The sequence below is a fragment of the Oncorhynchus clarkii genome, chromosome 20, assembly GCF_045791955.1.
Source record: "Oncorhynchus clarkii lewisi isolate Uvic-CL-2024 chromosome 20, UVic_Ocla_1.0, whole genome shotgun sequence".
NCBI classification, from domain to species: Eukaryota; Metazoa; Chordata; class Actinopteri; order Salmoniformes; family Salmonidae; genus Oncorhynchus; species Oncorhynchus clarkii.
In genome coordinates, this window is record NC_092166.1 from 26,225,331 (window position 1) to 26,246,995 (window position 21,665).

General features: G+C 42.2%; 1 protein-coding gene across 3 annotated transcripts in view; it reads right to left on the reverse strand.

Annotated features, from left to right (window-relative positions):
• Positions 1-9,826, reverse strand: part of LOC139377360 (BTB/POZ domain-containing protein KCTD1) — a 15,614-nt gene extending 5,788 nt beyond the window's left edge. The window contains exons 1-5 of one of the 3 annotated variants that reach the window (XM_071120384.1): positions 9,183-9,567; positions 8,895-9,046; positions 3,680-3,858; positions 977-1,121; positions 1-28 (exon numbers count right to left, since the gene is read on the reverse strand). The exon at positions 1-28 is cut by the window's left edge and continues 278 nt beyond it. In XM_071120384.1, coding sequence (XP_070976485.1) covers positions 1-28; positions 977-1,121; positions 3,680-3,858; positions 8,895-8,924 — 382 coding nt within the window. In that variant the 5' untranslated portion in view covers positions 8,925-9,046; positions 9,183-9,567. Of the gene's footprint in view, positions 29-976; positions 1,122-3,679; positions 3,859-4,991; positions 5,268-8,894; positions 9,047-9,182; positions 9,568-9,647 lie in introns of those variants that run through there. The other 2 variants (XM_071120385.1, XM_071120383.1) reach the window with 2 other exon arrangements.
• Positions 9,827-21,665: the final 11,839 nt, after the last annotated feature.

A 21,665-nucleotide genomic window follows, 5' to 3' on the forward strand; every position in this document is an offset into this window, starting at 1 on the left:
GGGCCTCCTCGTACAGCAGGCTATAGTCCTGCATGGGGACAGCAAAGAGACCAGGTCAGGTCAGGGCAAGTTGACACAAGTGCAGCATCTCAATATAATTTCCCTGTTTGGGTGAAAGTGCATGGGTTCTCAACACCTCTACTTCTAAATCCCGATAGATGACTATTCATGAGGAAAGGAAGCTGGTTAAATCTCCTGAGACCCAGCCAAAGTGTGATCACTCAAACCACGGGGATTCTGGGTGAGTCCCATCTACCACAACAATTCACTGCATTACAAATACGCAGAGCAAGACTAGTCCCTATTCAACATCTAGGTCTACCACAAACCCCAACAAGGTATTGTGGGGGGAGGGGTTGGTATCTTGCCCAAAAGGCAGCGGGGCTTAATCACGCTTTCAAATTGTCTCAGACTCGGTCTCACATCTGAATGTCTGTCAGGGTGAATTTAGCCTGGGTCTGAACTTGGGCCTGTCTTTTGTCTTTGCTTATTTTAGCTGACATACTTCCCCTCTGATGGAGTGCCACTGTGTTTGGACAGTCCATCAGATAATGTCATTTGTTTTCTCTCGGGCCAAGTTTGTAATTAAGGGCTAAACGACACATTAAAAAAACAAGCAAACGGAATGCAAACGTGTCACATACAGTGAGGATCAGCGGTCCTCTTTTGGACACGAACGGATCGCCAGTGCACGGCACACACACATTTAGGGGTAAGCACTGTCATAAAGTCTACAGACACTAATGTGGCCAGCATGTTTGCTGGTTGTTAATTCATTTCACTAACATCCTCGAAGTGTCAATGGAGAGTACACCATATAATTCCCCCGGTGTTCAGGCTTGGCCACGCAAAAAAATTAAATAAATGAGCTTTTTGCACCAATGCTGACTAGAGCCATACACTCTCTATATACTAGCGCTCTGGGGTTTGACCAGATGATTGGATGCTACAGTGGAGGGGACAGTCAGACACTCACTTTGAAGTCGTCTGGGATGAGGAGCTTGGAAGTCCTGAGGAAGTTGAGGATGTAGCGGAACATGTGTCCGTCCCTGTCAATGAAGTAGTGCTGCTTCAGACTGTCCAACACTATGGGCTCTGTGCCATCAAAGAGACGGCCGATTCTAGAGAGAGGCACAAAGAAAACACAGAGAGAGAGAGAGAAACACAGAGAGAGATATGTTAACATATGTTTCCCAAGCCAATAAAGCCCTTGAATTGAAATTGAGAGAGCCTTCTATGCCATCAAAAGGAACATCAAATTGGACATACCAATTCGGATCTGGCTATACTTGAATCAGTTATAGAACCCATTGCCCTTTTAAGGTTGTGAGGTCTGGGATCCGATCACCAACCAAGAATTCACAAAATGGGACAAACACCAAATCGAGACTGCATGCAGAATTCTGCAAAAATGTCTGCAAAAATATGCTCGGTGAACAAACTAAAACACCAAATAATGCATACAGAGCAGAATTAGGCCGCTAATGATCAAAATCCAGAAAAGAGCCGTCAAATTCTACAACCACCTAAAAGGAAGCGATTCCCAAACCTTCCATAACAAAGCCATCACCTAAAGAGAAATTAACCTGGAGAAGAGTCCCCTAAGCAAGCTGGTACTGGGGCTCTGTTCACAAATACAAACAGACCCCACAGAGCCCCAGGACAGCAACACAATTAGACCCAACCAAATCATGAGAAAACAAAAAAAGATAATTACTTGACACATTGGAAATAATATACAAAAAAATAGAGCAAACAAAATGCTATTTCACTTAAACAGAGAGTAGTGGCAGAATACTTGACCACTGTGACTGACCCCAAATGAAGGAAAGCCTTAACTATGTACAGACTCAGTAAGCATAGCCTTGCTATTGAGAAAGGCCGCCCAAGGCAGACCTGGCTCTCAAGAGAAGACAGGCTATGTGCACACTGCCCGCAAAATGAGGTGGAAACTGAGCTGCACTTCCTAACCTCCTGCCAAATGTATGACCATTTAGACACACATATTTCGCTCAGATTACACAGACCCACAAATTCAATTTGGATAAACTCCCATGTCTATTGGGTGAAATACCACAGTGTGCAATCACAGCAGCAAGATTTGTGACCTGTTGCCACAAGAACATTTTAGATATTTTCCCTTTTGTACTTTAACAATTTGCACATCATTACAACACTGTATATAGACAATATAACGTTTGATATGTCTATTATTTTGGAACTTTTGCGATTGTATTGTTTACTGTTCATTTTCATTTATTGTCTATTTCACTTGCATTGACAATGTAAACGCATGTTTCCCATGCCAATAAAGCCCTTCAATTGAAATTGAAATGAGAGAGAGAGAGACAGATCAATATACATGCGACTTGGAACAAAATGCTTGATGATTTAACTCTCAGTTCCTAATCTAGCCAATGTGTAGATTATGATATTTTTTTCCCCTTCCATGCATGTTCAAAAAATCATATGTTATGGGACCCAACAAACTGCTTCTATTCTTGAGTTGAGTTGTTGAGCAGATGACAGTACTGAGGACAGCGACTCTGTGCATCATGTGCTATGACTCACTGGATGTGGGTGAGCTCAGTGTTTGATTTCTTTCACGCCTTTGTTGAGTGATGCAGACATTACTCTGCTCCATGCACACAGACAGAGACAGTGTGAAAGAGAGAGACCGTGCGAGAGAGAGAGAACGAAAGAGAGAAACAGACAAAGACAGGTAGAGAGCGATAGAATCAGAGGGATAGAGAAATGAAGCAGTATGGATGAGAGGAAAGAGGAGCTGTCCTGTTGGTCTGATGGAGGGGTCAGGGCCAGCTGGTAGAGAGGAGCCTGAGGCGGGGTGGCGCCCGGCCCGGCCCCAGGCTGCAGCGTGGCCCTTTTGCCTCCAGATGGTTCCGTGCCCTTTACTGCTGCTGGGACATCTGTCAGAATTACTGAGCTGCTTTTGTCTGCAGTTTGGACTTTTGAGCCATGCAAATGCTTACGTCTCAAAATATCTCTGGGGCAGGTTTGAAAAAAGGAGGCCATTTTGTATTTGGTACAGTGGGGAAATATTGCTATGATGGATTGTAATCACTGTATTGTAGAATAGCCTCAATAATCATATGAATTGAAACACTCAGTAATATCAAGCCATGTGATTAAAACATCCAGTCTTTCCCACCACATTCATCCATTCGAGTGCTGCATCTTTGTGATTGGATGAACTTTGACATTTGTCCGGGCTGCACTGTCAGAGGTTGGCATGAAAGTAATTCTGCAGAACCTTTGTATAGTTTCAGACAGCACTTTTGAAAGTGGTGTTCACGAGCCAAAGTTTGTGTATTGCGTCATCCATTTTGTATATGTTACGTCCCAAAAAGATTATTATTATTTTAATTGCAATTCGTATGATACGTTAGGAATTTGTTGTGCTTAAGATCCCAGACGGCATCTTTAAGCAGTAAGAGAGTCAATGCAGATGAACACGGCTGAAATGAGGGGCTAGGCTACCATCTACATCATCATTTCCCTTTCAACCCTCAAATCATCCCAAACACCCTCTAGAACCACAAATGAACAACACAGATTTAAAAAAACACTGTGGCACTGTGTACCAAAAGTGCTCGAACAAAGACATAGCTTTACTCTATTGTAATTGAGGAACTGTATCAATAGCAGAGCCGTCACATGCCTGGACTCTGGGTACTTGGTTAACGTGGCCAGACTGCTGGTGTACATGTGTCCGCCCACGTCGATGTGCACAGGGGCGTTGGACTTGGTGAGCTGTGCGGGTGTCGGGATGCCCTGGTTACTCAGGGGGGACGCTGGCGATCTGGTGATCATTGGCCTGGACATGCTGGAACGGTTATCCTGTCACAAACAAGTAGACAAATCATGTTAAATGGTTAGCAATATGGTGGACAGCACAGATTGAATACACATTCAAAAGGATTTGTTCATAATATGTAAATGTATATTTTCTTCCATTGATAAATGTTGACTGAACAGCACAAACTCCAGTCAAAACGGTTACATTTACACCAAACAGGAAGTGTGTTAGTACACACCGGTTAAAAAGGATACATTTACACCAAACAGGAAGTGTGTTAGTACACACCGGTTAAAAAGGATACATTTACACCAAACAGGAAGTGTGTTAGTACACACCGGTTAAAAAGGATACATTTACACCAAACAGGAAGTGTGTTAGTACACACCGGTTAAAAAGGATACATTTTAAACTAAACCTGAAATGAAGAATTCATCATAGCAACATTGCAGGACTTTGATTGGCCAGACAATATTCTTGTCATCATTCTGAAAAAAAGTTAGTCAAATAGTTGGCCAAGGTCCAACACCCTCTGTTAAGTCAGGACTGGGATAATATACATGTGTTACACTAGCCTAGTATTTCCTGACCTTGACCTGAATGTTACCAAGCACAACATTCCATATCTGTTGGGCATAATCATCTTCCAAAATCAAATCAATTTGGAGCAGCAATCTCACACAGACTGTAAATGAGCAATAATCAGTCTAGATTTGAATAATGTAATAAGATTTAGAAATGTTCCCTGCTAACCCAAAAACACAATTAGCTGGCAATATCTCTAATGGCACACAGAACAAATTGAGTTTCCCAATCACAAGTTCAAGACCCTCCTCTGAGCCAATAAGAAAAAAAAATACAGAACGTCTCTGCACAATATGCAAACATTGTCATTGGAGGGAGAAATGTAGATGTTCTAATTTGAATTAAGTAATAATGACCAAGAGATTAAGAACACCTTAAATTAAAACTTTAGATTACGTTTTAAATGACATTAGCTCTGCTTATCTGATTTTATCAACGTGGGGAAATGGATACAAAACATTTGCATTGATTCACACCAAATAAATCCAACAACTTCCACTGTTGGTGGCTAGGCAACCGACATAAAGCAAAGCATCTACAGAGAGTATGCACAAGTGGAAACGAATTGGACTAAATACATGTATGTTACCTGCGCTGACGATGAAGACACAGCATTATCATTCTGCTTTAGTGATACTGCAGGTAAGGGGTTGCTTCTTGAGTACATGAACGGAGCGTCCCCGCATTCCGCTCCTGTTCGCATTGAGATTCGTTTCAGGGACGCGTGTACTACGGACTCATCCACGGAATTGATTGGATGCGGGTGCTTTCTCGGTTTCTGAGGTGTTAAATCCATGATATCTGTTGCTTCCATTATCGAACCTAGCGCACTAAAAACAGGCTTCGAGCTGGAGATGCTGTCGGTTTCCACCTACAGACTCCGGAGAGGCGTGAAGGGCAGCAGCACACCATAAACAAGAGCGATGCTTCTGTGGCAGACAGTCAACTGTGCCGCTTTTGCAATGGTTGTTGGGATAAGTCAAAGCCCCCCGACAGCATGTTCATCCTGTTGCCCCTGGGTTTTTAGGGTTGTCGCCCACATAAAGGAAGGTAGTCACATTTACCGCTGAATTTCGCGTCTGCTAAGGTGTATTCTATAAAGTGGACAACAGGTTGATCTTTGGACCACCCCAAAAGCGCAGCATATCCCAAAAAATGACGCAGATCTGGATTTGCGCCCTGGCCTTTTCCCTTTCCATTCTTCGCCATCCTTTGTTTCCAGCTGCCTCTCAAACACTACCATGTAGCCTGAACATTACTTTTCCATTTAGCCTGCATCTGAAACTAAACCTTGTCCAGATGTCTGGCAACAACAGGTCCTTGGTAAAAAGCTCAGTAACTAGTGTAAACACTATAACAGTGCAGAGTATTCCGTGACTAACCAAAGTACATAATCAAAATGCAACATAGACCTCGTGTTTCGGTTCTAGATTAAACACACACACTAGCCCCCAGGGCATTGGCGACCCCGGATGAACGCTTAACCTTTCCCCGACCCTTTTAGTCTCCACAGCACACAGCCCATAGAGCAGTTTACGCACATAAAGCAGACACTGATACTATTGATAGCGTACGTACGCCCTCCGCTGACCTCAATCAAACCACGAACTCTCTCAACCGTCGATCTACTCATGATGATACGTTTCTTTTTAAACGGCGTTTTTGTTGTTGCTTTACAACGCTTTGATATTTATTTACGTCATGAACAGCGCCATAAAAGTTGAATACATTATTATTATTTGCCCAGAACAATGGGCTGTATTCAGGAGGGCTGTTAAGATTGTAGTGTAGATTTGATGAGCAAATTAAAAACAGTGACACCCACCCATTTTACATAAACTAGCTGGATAATGTTGCTCAATGTTATGGACACATTTCCACTTTGTTTTTTGCAATGTGTCTGTTATGGTTATTTATTTAGCCTAATCTCTTTTCTTATTAACAGTTTTGCAGGTGCCCTTCCTAGTTCCTACCGGTACCTACCATCCACACACAGTCCAAAAGGTTCCTCCCTCTATAAAGCAGTATGGTCTTGGCCCATACCAGAAATATGCAGACTTCAAAGTCCCTTCTAGATCTAATCTAATGGCATATCAGAGATCCACAGGCAATTATTTTTTATCTTTCAAAAAGCAGAAAGGGAGAATACATTTTCCATAACAGCACTGCAAAAATATCATAATACACACCATAAGATGGTAACATTAAATCCACAACATCTGACCCCTCATTGTAGTCGTTTACCAAACAGAATCCAATCTACATGAAGTATTGACACACACTATACTCTCCTGGGTTTTCCTATAACGTTCAGGAAATCCAATCCACTCATTTTAAAAATCAGTATTTAAAAAATAATTTAATTAAAAAAGAACCACAACTAGCCTTAAAACATCCATGTTTTTACTTCTCAGTTTTGGCAGTGTGGGTTTCACACCTAGATACCCAATTAGCAATTAAGCCTGCCTTTGAGTGCAGGCCTAGACTGTGGTGTGTGATCCTGCCCTGATTTGCATGCAGTTCGTTTGTGCACAGGCTGATAAGCGCAGGCAGCCGTACATAGTTTTAAAATTCAACTCCAGAATCACTCTCGCAGAAGGCAGAGGGGCCCGCGGGGCGAACAGAGAGGGAGAAATCACACGGCTGCTCTTCAAAAGGGAAACCTGTGTACAGCAGCCGGCAAAGTGCGTGGGATCATACTCAGAATGCAGGTAATTTGTTCCCTGACTAATTTGTAGAAGATGGTATGTGTAGAAAGTTCTGAAAACCAGCTCGCTGGAATTGGCTGTCCTCAAAGCCTTGCCATCATGAAGGTGGATGGAATGGAGAATCTGCTTCGAAGAATCATGAAAAATGTGTGTGTGTGTGTGCGCATGTCATGGAGCGAGAGAGGAGAAAAAGAGAATGGGATTCAGTACATGTAGCACAACCATTTCATCCCAACTCCAATTAAAACCATTTCCTGTGGATTCTTTTTCAGGTTGACTACTCCTACTTTCAAACAGCAGGAGAACACTTCAACTCTTACAGTTAACATCTAAACGGCACAGACCAGGACACCCAGGTGGTAAGATCATCAGTAGAACCTGACAACTAACACTGCAAGGGCATCGCAAGAACGCCAACATAAAGGGTCTTAAAATAGGGTGTTGGGCCACAACGAGCCAGAACAACTTTAATGCACCTTGGTAGAGTCTACAAGTGTCAAACTCTATTGTAGGGATGCGACACCATTATTCTGGGAAATTTGATCATTTGGTGTTTTGTTCATTGATAACGCCGTCTCAGACACCTCTCCAGAATCTCCCATAAGTGTCCAATTGGGTTGAGATCTGGTGACAGATGACAATGGCATATGGTTTACATTGTTTTAATGCTGATCAAACCATTCAGTGACTACTCATGCCCTGTGGATGGGGCATAGCCATGGCAGCCAAAATAATGGCCTGCCCAGCATTTTTATACATAACACTAAGCATGATGGGATGTTAATTGCTTAATTAACTCAGGAACTACACCCGTAGTCAATAGACTGTCTCATTTACTCAATTGTTTCCATTATTTTGGCAGTTACCTGTACGTGTGGACTGATATACTACATCCCATTCTCTTCATCTTTTTTCCTTTCAGAACTCCTGCAAGTCAGTCTTCCCACCTGTTGCCCTTTTGAATAATGTAGGCCAACCACATTGCTGTGTGGATACAAAACAAATGCTCTACCATTTGTTAGTGGTTCAGTGTTCCCGTGCAACTCAAGTTTAGCGTGTTCTTGCATATTTAAGTCTAAACAAATAGTTCCGTCTCAAGTGACTTCCATGTTTATCCTAGTCTGGTGTAAATGTGTTGACCAAATCCACACCATGTTGAAACAAATCTGGAGTTGGACTGCACTCAGTTTCTGTGTTTAGTTTAACAAATATTTGACATGATTTTTTGTTCACACAGACACAAACAGTTGCATGCACAAGTAAGCATTATGGTAGGAATCTTTTCATCTGGACATAGTTTGCTGTTGAGTCCACTGTTTTAATCATCCAAAAATTGTTAAAGGTTCCCTCGTACATTTGGAGATACTATAATGTGTGACTAATGACACCCACACACACACACACCTACATATGTATATGTGTGTGTGTGTGAAGCACATTGAGCAATGGTGCCCTTTTACGCACAGATGCGAATGTTGCTCGTCATAACAGCGCCCTCCAGTGAATGCTCCTAGAGCCACGCATTTCACTCAAGTAGGGAATAGGATTAATTAAAATGTTAACGTGTGCGCGTTTTACTTTTTGGAATTAAAAGGGTGGAAATATACCACCAGCAGCCTGTAACCAGTTAGATTTTGATTGAGAAATGACAAGTTCAAAAAGTTGCAGTGTTCATAGCCATTGCGGCCACATCCTGATGCGCAACCATATATCTCGCTAGTAATGTGTTAACCATTGTGGATGAATATCATTCCTAAAATTCGAATTTGTAAACTCATACTAACCATATATATCATGTTTTGTCTCCATAACATCACAGCTACAAAGATGCAAACATAGATCCAGACTTCCGCCAGGGAGTATCTAAATATTTGCAGTGGCACCTCTGTACCGTGGAATTCCCTGCGCACGGGTATAGGTCAGCCCCGCAAGAGATCTATGGGAAGCAAAAGGAAGATACTGTAGCCTGCATTGTCTCTTGGTTTACATAGATATGGTTCTCGTTACAAAACGACGCCAAATACAAAATGCATTATTCACAGAATTTGCATTGACGTGTGTAAAATAGGTACCTCCTGTCTTACAAAATAAAAACCCTCCGGCAAAATTGCTCCACAATGGCGTATTTCATTAGCCAGATCTGGGGCACTCAGGAAATGAAACTGGTTTAGGACAAGCGAAGAGGCTTTTTCTATCGAAATGCCTAAACTCAGTTTGTGTGACACGATGTCCGACGGGGAAAACGGCGACGATGTGTTCGGGCTGAAACAATGCGCCAGGAGCAAATTCACACGGACCGATAGCTATGGTGTTTTCTGAACAAAGGTCGTAAAATTCGGTGAAAATACAAATAGAAACTAAGTCATTCGTCGGCAGGTACAGAAAAATAGTTGTTTTACACCTAACAATATCCAGGAAGTGGTTAAGTGTTACTGTGGCGCTCATCGCCTGGCACATGCGTAAAAGCGGCTGCGCCTTGAAAGTCCCAGTCAAACCAGCCTCGGAAATAATAGCAAACCCAATAAATATCCGCTTACCTGAAACATTGATGGGCATAAAGTATATTTGAGAATCCTTTCCCTCAGATTTCGCCTGCGATCTGCTTCCCTTCCTACACCAGTGAGAAATGCAATAGCTTGGCTAAGGTAGACAGAACAAAATACAGAGAATACTTGCTCCAGGGCTCCAAACCCCTCAAGGCAAAGATCAGGATACAATTAGCTCATGTCTCTACCCCAGTCTAAACCAATCTGCAGAGTAAAACTCCTTGCAAAAAAACATCACTACAACAGTGCGTTGGCCTTTGTGGAACATTTATTTTATATTTCTTCATAAAATCGCGAAAAAAAAAATCATGCATTTTTTTTTCGGCATACAACATCCTAACGCCTGTCTCAAACTTCCATATTGGCTTCCTCTCGCACAGCAAAGCTGATTTTAATCGTTATGATTAGTTTTGATGTAACGTTCCCGCAGGCGATTTCTGCAAATGGACGGAGTGTTTCTTTGCCAGGAAGGAAAAGCAGCAGATGGTGATAATTATATAGATTGTTGGTTGTCTTCTGAACATTTTATTTTTTAACGTGTATTTGTTTTAATGTTCTGGAGCTTGAACATAAATGGTCACAACGTCAAACAACTTGATTTACAATCAACTTTAATCAATGGATTAATTCTAATGGTAAATCGAACCCCCCCAATTCCCTTTGGCCAACTTCCCAACCTACATAGTTATATAAATAAGCACTTGCAGCCTTGTCCCAATCAAGTCTGAATCAGCGCCTGGGGCTTATGCACGAGCTCATTTCAAATGTTCAACCATGCATCATTTCAGGGCCCGGTTTCCCAAAAGCATTTTAAGTTAAGTTAATCGTTAGAACCATATATCCGGATGAATTTAGCCTTAAAATGCTTTTGAAAAACCGAGTCCTGGAATGTTGAAGCTTTTAATTTCAAACGGTGGCATATTGACAGCTAAGATTAAGTTCTAAATTCTTCTATTCATTGATTTATACATAATGCAAAATATACATATTTGTGTTACCTGGTTGTACAGTCATTTTAAGGATGTCCATATATTTTACATGGCTTTTCACTCGTAACAGAGCCACATGCCTGATAAGTTCAACAGTGCACCTGTTCATTTGTCTCCCATGCACTGCTGTTGAACACACAAACCCTCCTGTTACAAATAAGCACAAGAACAACATTTAGAAACGCTTCCATCCTCTCTTTCGCCACCTGCTGTTAAAAGCACTAGCTGCTCTGAATGGGGAATAAAGAGCGTTTACATCTATGCAAATCTATAGAGTACCACAGTAGGAGTCATAATACCCATAAAACCTAGCGGTCAAATGGAAATGGTTCCAATTATTTTCCCACAGGGAATTTTAGAAAGACTTCAAATAAGGGCTGTGTTTACCCTGGCGTGACGTGTTGATAACCGTGTAAATCTCTCTAGGACAAGGCGACTTATCAATATTCGCCTGTGCTAATTAGCTGCTAACGTGCCTATCATAAAGAACTAAAAATGCCACGATGATCTGGACAAGACTGCCGAACCGAGGCAAAGGTAATAATCTCTGGATTAACTATCTGTTAGCTAAATGTAGTAATGAATAAATAAACATTTTTTTTTAAATGGACAATTCTGTTACCTGTATTGTGCAGGTTTTACAGTGACACAGTACCTGTTAGCAAAGGTGTCAGCTAGGAATGGCATGCAGGGATTTGTAGTTTTGCATGATGTCTACTTTGATGCTAATTAACATTTTCAAATCCGAAAGTAAATAGAGCCGAATATATTGATAAATGACCTTGTCTGGGAAAGATTTGGTTATCAAAACAACCCGCCAGGATAAGCCTACACGAAACACAGCCCTTATTTGAAGTGTTTCTAAAATCCACTATGGGAAAAATGAATGGTGGGAAAATTATTGGAACCATTTCCCTGTTTGACCACTAGGTTTTATGGGTATTATGACACCTTTACTAGGGGGCTCTATTCACCTTCACAGGTTTCAAATAATATGCATTAATTGATACATAATGTCAACTGCTGTGTATGTCCTTCCTGAACTAAGCCATTCAAAACACTAACACTACAGAGAAGATGGTTGCGTTTGTGTAACAAAATCATATGAATAGTGATTGTTTGAAGATAGCGGTTTAGGCAGTTACCTTTTCAGTTTCCCATATACTCAAACATGCTAGATGTGGTCATCATACCATGGTCTGTGTGGACAAACAAAGAATGTAGGAAACAAGAGAACCACAGTATCCAGGATGGAGTAGGCCTGTGCAGATAATTTGATGTACTCCATGTCACTCATAGTTTGGCCCCTCGTAACCATCCCCTCTGGCTGAGGCTGTATCGGGCAAATGACCAACTGTAGCAAATTGGCCACTGACCAACTCTGAAAGTCCAAGATCTAAAGAGTGTTCGTCTGCCCATTGCATCCTAAAGAGATCATCACGCTTTCGAGAAACGGCCAGGGCCAGCCATTCTTAACTCATCCAGAGCACAGTTTTTTTATTTTTTTATTTTTAGCTTTCCACTTTTTGACCAACGTGTCCCAGGGGAAAACAAGCATAGGACTAAAGTGTTACAATGGAGTTATTTGCCCTGGAGGTTGCCGGCTGGCGCACAAACGCCAAGCCTTGCATTTTCTATTTCCCCCATCCTCCTGCACTTTTTATTTATATATATTATTTTCTATCTTTGCAATCAGGCTGACAAACTGTAGCAAAACTGAGAGCACCCAAGGCCTCAATCTCATACGTTCCCCATTTTCCACACAAATGGAGCCAAGTCACAATGCGGCCCTCCGAATTCAATATTAAAGATATACATTAGATGTTGTAGAAACGAAAACCAGCTCGCCAATGGTGATTTTTTGAATACTCTTGCTTGGTGTTCGGGGGCCAGAAACAATTCCATTGTTCTAATACTCTGGTTGTGGGGTATGTTTTACTTGGAGAATAACCTAGCTGCTGCAACAGCGGGAGAGCCCTGTCAAAGCTATATTTTGGTGGACAAATTAGTGAAATAGCTTGCAGATGTTATTTCGCCCCAAACAAACCTAGCCTGGCAACAGTGCCTGATGACATCATGCCTAAGGTTATACATGCATGCCCTGTATGGAGGCTTGAGTTACTTTCCAACTCTCTGGAAAACAGTCAACTGAGCCACAGTTATACAAAGCCATGGTTTCTTTGTCTGTATTAATTTTATCTCACAAATACTATATCACTTGTTCCCTTTTTGAGGCAGATGACACTCTTTTTTTTATTGGTCTAGTTCTTTCCAAAATATATTTATCCTCCTGTCTAAACTTTGACTGTTCACTTGCTGAATTCCTCATAGCTTCTGAATGTGTCATCAGTGAGAAGTGAATTTGTTCTTCTTGAATCTTTAGGTCAGACTAGTGCGTACTGGAGGCTTGATCTCCCTTTCCCTCAGTCAGTATGCCCATGGCTCTTTCATTCTACGACAATACACTTTGATTTGATTTCGCCAGCTCTCCCCATAGTTCTAATGAACTCAATCAAACAGTGGCCACAGCTATCCTCATTCAGAACATACTGAGAGATCTTGCTGTGATGTAGCCTCAGACCACGTTAATGACTCTTGCTGTTCACACCACACCCCTGTAATGGCCCGTGGTTATGTAAGGGAGTGGGCTGGATAGGGAGAGGGTTGCAATTGTTCCTGAATCTGACTCAATCTGCCCTACGGCCATGTATAGTTTGGGGCTGCCTGCAGTTTATCATCAAATAGTATTTTTGGCACTGGGACATATAACTTTTAAGGAAGGCTCTGTTGCAACTAGCTTGTTTTGGTAAAGTGTACTGTGGAGTTGTCATATGTTGGGCTTGGTATCATCAAGGTACTGTACCTAAAATGAAGAACCTTTTGATATGACTTGCATCTGCATGAAAATGTTCTCTTTTGTTTAGCCCTCATGACGGTTTCAATGGTGGAATATACCAGGAGTATCCTAGTAAATTATAACACATAGCAGCATACCCTCACACAATGTGGCTCTCCGATGGTAGACAGGAGTGGTCCTATTCAGTCTGTTTGAGCACCGATCTTCACTAATACTCTGATCACAGCGAAATACATCCACCCAGTTCTTCCCATCCCAAACCCAGCCATACAGCCAGCCCACCCACAGTGGACAGAAGAGGTAATGACAATGCAGTAAGAGGAAGAGAGGAGAGACAAGAGGAGGAGGGGGTTTGGTTGGGTAATGCTGGGAGGCTCTAATAAAATGTAATCCTATTACATGGTTCCCACTAGAGGGCAACAATAATAAAGGTTTTCCTAATAACATGGCAGTGCAGGCCAGACCCAAATGGAAACAGGTCCTCCGGTGAAGTCCCATAGTCCTACATATATCCTCTCATTAGCTACATGGCTGATGGGCCACGTTACACCTCCGAGGCCTCCGCGATATGGCTGTCGTGATGGCAATGTAAGAGTTAAGCCAAACAAATGTGTTTCATCAAACTAGAGTTTGGGTTGTTCTGCATAGAAGGAAGGGGGATGAAGGAGGGAGGGAGGGATAGGGAGTGAGGGAATGTGGGGTTGGGAACTGAGAGAAACCGAGCCCTGAGGAAACCAATCAGAGATTCTCCACCCTCTTCCTGTCGCTAAGCCACTGGGGTCTCAGGTGTGCACTACACAGGCTAATAGCGCTTAAACTTGATTGTTTGTCTTATGGTGTAGTCTTGGTTTTGTAAATTAGCGTTTAGAAAAAAATGTAAATCCAAATCAATGACAAACAAAATTGCAATGCGCAACAACAGCAGGCATAACAGTCCAATGATGAAGATGGCAACTCTCGTTATGATCATTCTGTAACTTGCTTTTTGAGCTACAGGATAAACATGAGGTGCACTCTCTCTCCTAGATATGTGAGGTGTACTCTTTATCCTAGAAACCGGTATCCTAGAATGGCTGACACTGGTAGAACTTGGTCAATTCTGCAGCCAATGTTAACTAAAAATGGCCAATTGTGTGTTCAAAAGCTAATTTTGGCGTTATTTGACGAATGTGATAAATGCCAAATGCACTCAGTCTCCCAGCATTATCATACAAATGCAGCAAAATATTTATCCGAAGCGACAAGGTGAGTGAGGATATCAATCATATTCTCCAGACAGATTGAGTTATTAAGTGAGCTAGTGTAGCAGTATTATGAAACTCAGAATAACAAAGGGTTATTTATCTGTGTTGCTGTTTGTGTGTGTGTGTGTGTATATGTCAGACAGAGAATCAGACAGAGAGGGGGAAAGAAAGTGATGGAGAGAAAGAGGGAGAGAAGAAGAGTGTGTCGCATTCCTTCCTGTTCCTGTACCACCCTCCAACCCCAGAGCTGCAGACTCAAGGCGGTTTCGAGAATCAAACAATTTCACGCAGCTACTGGAGGAGGAAATGAACTGAGCCCAGAGCAATAATGCAATTATACAAATGTTATTACAGACTCGCCTGCTACTGTCCTACTTTAATTCAAATTTGGGAACTCCAGGCAGCGCTGGTGGCAAAGACCTTCCTGAATAAATCAACATTAGCTTACTTCTAAATTATTAAGGAAGTGGGAGACTTTCTTGTTTATAGTATGAATTATGAAACAAGTGTTTTACGCTGTTTTTCTTCATGAATCCCCAAATATTAATTGCTAATGATCTTTAAGGTGTGTGTTTTATCTCTGTGCCCCCCTAAGTTGTATCGGCTGCTGAGAGGCATTTTGCATCAGAAGCTTTAAGTTTTGAAGATTCTACATACAGTAAATGTGAGGAATGTTAGATTAGGAAATTAATTAAAGATAATGCCTGAGATAATGCCTTTCCTTCTTGTATAATATGCATGATGTGCTTTATTGGTTCTGTATAGCACAAATAAACCTCTTTCAGTTTGGTGAACTGTAGGACAAATATGTTTTGGTGCATTTTCACAAATTTGTTAAATTTTTACGCAATTTTTCGGACATTGTTGTTGATTGTTATTTAACAATGCCTATCAGCCTTATAGACAAATAACGTTGATAAAAGCCTTGTCCAGGCCACCCTTGCCATCTCAAATAGGCATCAATATGAAATAACATAAGACTTTAGTTTTTTTGGAAGAACAATCATCTTAAATGAAATCTTGCTGGTGGCTCATTAGGGATTTCATCACCTGAGCAGCTGAGTAGAAGTAGCACAAACCCATTATTCAATGTCACTTTATTTATACTGAACAAAAATATAAACTCAACATGTAAAGTGTTGGTTCCATGTTTCATGAGCTGAAGTAAAAGATCCCAGAAATGTTCCACACGCATAAAAAGCTTTCTCTCAAAATGTTGTGCACAAATTTGTTCACATGCCGGTTAGTGAGCATTTCTCCTTTGCCAAGATAATCCATCCACCTGACAGGTATGGCATATCAAGAAGCTGATTAAACATCATTATTATTACACAGGTGCAGCTTGTGCAGGGGACAATAACAGGCCACTCTAAAATGTGCAGTTTTGTCACACAACACAATGCCACAGATGTCTCAAGTTTTGAGGGAGCGTGCACTTGGCATGCTGACTGCAGGAATGTCCACCAGAGTTGCGCCAGAGACTTTAAGGTTCATTTTTCTACCTTAAGCTGCCTCCAACGTAGTTTTAGAGAATTTGGCGGTACGTCCAACAGGCCTCACAACCGCAGACCACATGTAACCATGCCAGCCCAGGACCTCCACATCTGGCTTCTTCACCTGCGGGATCGTATGAGACCAGCCACCTGGACAGCTGATGAATTTCTGCGCAAACTGTCAAACCGTCTCGGAGAAGCCCATCTGCATGCTCGTCATCCTCAACAGGATCTTGACCTGACTGCAGTTTGGCGTCGTGACCGACTTCAGTGGGAAAATGCTCACATTCGATGGCCACTGGCATGCTGGAGAAGTGTGCTCTTCCATGATTAATCCCGGTTTCAACTGTACCGGGCAGATGTCAGACAGCGTGTATGGCGTTGTGTGGGCGAGTGGTTTGCTGATGTCAACATTGTGAACAGAGTGCCCCATGATGGTGTGGTTATGGTATGGGCAGGCATAAGGTACGGACAACAAACAAAATAGCATTTATTGATGGCAATTTGAATGCACAGAGATAACGTAATGAGATCCTGAGGCCCATTGTCATGGCATTCATCCGCTGCCATCACCTCATGTGTCAGCAGGATAATACACAGCTCCATGTCGCAAGGATCTGCACACAATTCCTGGAAGCTGAAAATGTCCCAGTTCTTCCATGGCCTCCATACTAACCAGACATGTCACTACCCATTGAGCATGTTTGGGATGCTCTGGACCGACGTGTACGACAGTGTTCCAGTTCCACCAATATCCAGCAACTTCGCACAGCCATTGAAGAGGAGTGGGACAACAATCCACAGGCCACAATCAACAGCCTGATCAACTCTACAGTATATCACAAAAGTGAGTACACCCCTCATATTTTTGTAAATATGAGTATATCTTTTCATGTGACTGAACACTGAAGAATTGACACTTTGCTACAATGTAAAGAAGTGAGTGTACAGCTTGTTTAACAGTGTAAATCTGCTGTCCCCTCAAAATAACTCAACACACAGCCATTAATGTCTAAACCGCTGGCAACAAAAGTGAGTACACCCCTAAGTGAAAATGTCCAAATTGGGCCCAAAGTGTCAATATTTTGTGTGGCCACCATCATTTTCCAGCACTGCCTTAACCCTCTTGGGCATGGAGTCCCCCAGAGCTTCACAGGTTGCCACTGGAGTCCTCTTCCACTCCTCCATGACGACATCACGGAGCTGGTGGATGTTAGAGACCTTGCACTCCTCCATCTTCCGTTTGAGGATGCCCCACAGATGCTCAATAGGGTTTAGGTCTGGAGACATGCTTGGCCAGTCCATCACCTTTACCCTCAGCTTCTTTAGCAAGGCAGTGGTCATCTTGGAGGTGTGTTTGGGGTCGTTATCATGTTGGAATACTGCCCTGCGGCCCAGTCTCCGAAGGGAGGGGGATCATGCTCTGCTTCAGTATGTCACAATACATGTGGGCATTCATGGTTCCCTCAATGAACTGTAGCTTCCCAGTGCCGGCAGCACTCATGCAGCCCCAGACCATGACACTCCCACCACCATGCTTGACTGTAGGCAAGACACACTTGTCTTTGTACTCCTCACCTGGTTGCCGCCACACACGCTTGACACCATCTGAACCAAATAAGTTTATATTGGTCTCATCAGACCACAGGACATGGTTCCAGTAATCCATGTCCTTAGTCTGCTTGTCTTCAGCAAACTGTTTGCGGGCTTTCTTGTGCATCATCTTTAGAAGAGACTTCCTTCTGGGACGACAGCCATGCAGACCAATTTGATACAGTGTACGGCATATGGTCTGAGCACTGACAGGCTGACCCCCCACCCCTTCAACCTCTGCAGCAATGTAGGCAGCACTCATACGTCTATTTCCCAAAGACAACCTCTGGATATGACCCTGAGCATGTGCACTCAACTTCTTTGGTCGACCATGACGAGGCCTGTTCTGAGTGGAACCTGTCCAGTTAAACCGCTGTATGGTCTTGGCCACCGTGCTGCAGCTCCGTTTCAGGGTCTTGGCAATCTTCTTATAGCCCAGGCCATCTTTACATAGAGCAACAATTCTTTTTTTTTCAGTTCTTTGCCATGAGGTGCCATGTTGAACTTCCAGTGACCAATCAGTATGAGGGAGTGTGAGAGCGATGACACCAAATTTAACACACCTGCTCCCCATTCACACCTGAGACCTTGTAACACTAATGAGTCACATGACACCGGGGAGGGAAAATGGCTAATTGGGACCAATTTGGACATTTTCACTTAGGGGTGTACTCACTTTTGTTGTCAGCGGTTTAGACATTAATGGCTGTGTGTTGAGTTATTTTGAGGGGACAGCAAAGTTACACTGTTATACAAGCTGTACACTCACTACTTTACATTGTAGCAAAGTGTCATTTCTTCAGTGTTGTCACATGAAAAGATATACTCAAATATTTAAAAAAATGTGAGTGGTGTACTCACTTTTGTGATATACTGTATGTGAAGGATATGTGTCGCGCTGCATGAGGCAAATGGTGGTTACCAGATACTGACTGTTTTTCTGATCCATGTCCCCTACTTTTTTTTTTTTTTTTACGTATCTGTGACCAACAGATGCATATCTGTATTCCCAGTCATGTGAAATCCATAGATTAGGGTGTTTTTTTCTGTTCAGTGTAGTTGGTCCAGAACAACTGTTGGTGTCCGTCTGGAACATCAAATGTACTGTATGTAATACTGCAGCAGAGGAAGGAGAAGGAATACTCAAGATATTTCTAGGTATTCACATATGTGGAAAGGTGACTGAATACAAAACTTTGCAATGGAATCTATTCATATCAGTTAAGGTTGAACACAAAACAAATCTCATTCAATTACACAAGCATCCTGTTAGAGCCGATTTGGACATATTCGTATAAAAGATAGAACATACAGAGCTCCATGTACGTTTGTGTAAATATATTCATTATGAATGTATATGATGAAATATTGGGTACCTTAATGATTTATATTTACCTGATTAAGATATATTCCTTTGTGATTAGTGTAACTTGGCCCCCCCTCTTTGCCCCCCCCCTCTTGCCCATGTGGTAAGTGTGTTAGGATAAAGGCAGGACGTTGGGCCTTCGGGGGTGGGGGAGTCCTAGCTAGACGCGGGAGCGGTATAGTCTTTTGACCATACAGACAGGCCATGTTATGTATTTTTCACATCAAGTAATCTATGCTTTAAGTTGATTGGAGAATATTTTTGTTTGTTTGATATTAGAAGAATAAACCTTTTTGTTGCACCATATCCCTGGATCTCATTGAATGTTTTGGTCGTTTGGAAACCTTGAATGTGGACTGTATGTGTACGAAACAACCCCGCCCTTTCAGGCTAGGGCAGTGGCTATGGTCAAGAGGAAAGGAAGCCACTACACATCCGCTTTACATCCCCTTCCTTCAACATTGTCCGATGATGAGCCAGCTCTGTAAATTAGTACTTGTGGCAAACAGAGCTCTCATTGTACCCTATTCCATGAGAAAATAGTCGATGGTCGCACTCAGAATTAAGTGCTAATTTATTTGGGCTATGAAGATGATATAGGGTGAGCTGAGAGACTGTTGGCCTGTGGACTTTACTCAGGCCCTGGAGGGATGCCCATAGGCTGGGGAGAGAGGAGCGGGTGGGGAATGGGGGTTATAGTACTATGACCTACTGTCCAGCCTGCTTGGGGACTCAGGCCAATATCGATCTGAGCTCAGCTTTCATATCCCTTGCAAATCAGCTAGAGTAAATTACCCTCTGTAATGTCATGAGGCCACTTAGGGTAGTTGTGTAAATGTTAGGTTGGGATTTTCTGTTGTTTTCAACAGGAATCAGTTCATGAACAGGGAATAGGACTCAAGCTGCCTTGTCTCCCTCACCTCCTCAGGCCTCAACGTTTATTGTAAGGCTCGTGACTGCCCTCCTCTGGTCAACAGTCTAATGGCAGGTATTCATGAGACCATACCTTATTTTTCCCACAAAACTATGGTGCCCAGACGGTGACGCTGTTGGCATGTGTACGTACCTTAAACTGAGTTGGGGAGGGAGGTAGGGGGAGTAAAAATCTAACTGGTATGTGATTTAATCTTTAGTGTAACATGAGTTCTATTGCACTGTAAATGTGAGAGTTTAACTCCCTAGCTTTTCATTTTTTATTAACAGTGGCACAATGTCATCCTAAGTCAACCAGTTCGTTTTTTATCACCTAGCAGTATATGCAGTCAGCTTGGCTTCTCTCCACATGAAATTGTCCCTGTTTTTTCAAAGGAAATAAAGTGACATTGTGACAGATCACCTCTATTCTATATGACAAAGTGCCCCAACATTTCCAGTGGTGTTCCACTGATTGAATTATATGAACCTATAGTCTCAGAAAGAACACACATCATCCCCATACGTCTGGCTATGAGGAGACACTTTCTAGAGGGAGATGAGGCTATCCATCATGGCGGGTACTGTGCTTCTGTCACACTGCTGCTGTAAACTCCTTCTGCCCTACAGTGAAATGGTACATCTCTTCAGAAGCAATTCTCTGCTCAGGTTCTGGCCTTAAACTCCAACGTTTATTAAAAGCTGTATTATGAGAAGTGCTTTATGTCAGACTGTTGCATCTATTTGGTATATGATACGGTTATGGTTTGTGTTTTGTGAGGTACCAACAGAAGCCAAACAAAGGCATGGATATGTGCATTATAATCACAAAATTGTTCACACTGAAGACTTGGAAATGACCATTTATTTCATGAAATTCTAAATCGACACAGAAACGGCATTTAAGGTGCTGTCGTCTAGTATGAAAGTCTAACATTCAAATACAGTTGTTTGGAGTCGGAAGTTTACATAAACCTGAGTGTTTCAACCACTCCACACATTTCTTGCTAACAAACTATAGTTTTGGCAAGTTGGTTAGGACATCTACTTTGTGCGTGACACAAGTCATTTTTCCAACAATTGTTTACAGACAGATTTTTTTCACTGTATCACAATTCCAGTGGGTCAGACATTTACATACATTAAGTTGACTGTGCCTTTTTAAACAGCTTGGAAAATTCCAGAAAATGATGTCATGGCTTTAGAGAGCTTATTATAGGCTATAGGAGTACGGACTCATTGTAAACGGCTGGAATGGAATATTTGGAACTGCATCAAACATATGGAAACATTCCAGCCATTACAATGAGCTCTATAACTGCTATTTGATGGTTTGTTTATGATCTGCTGCTACGCACTGAACATCTGTGTGTTAAGATAGATATGTTATAGGCAAAGCTTAATTGTTTCTCTTCACTGACCAATGTGCACTGAGAATGTTCATACTTATTTTACAATCTAGGAGCGGGCTGAAGATGTCCGACAGAACCTGTCCAACACAGCATTGGTTTTATAATGTACTTAGCGACCATATGTAAATAATGTCTCTTATGCC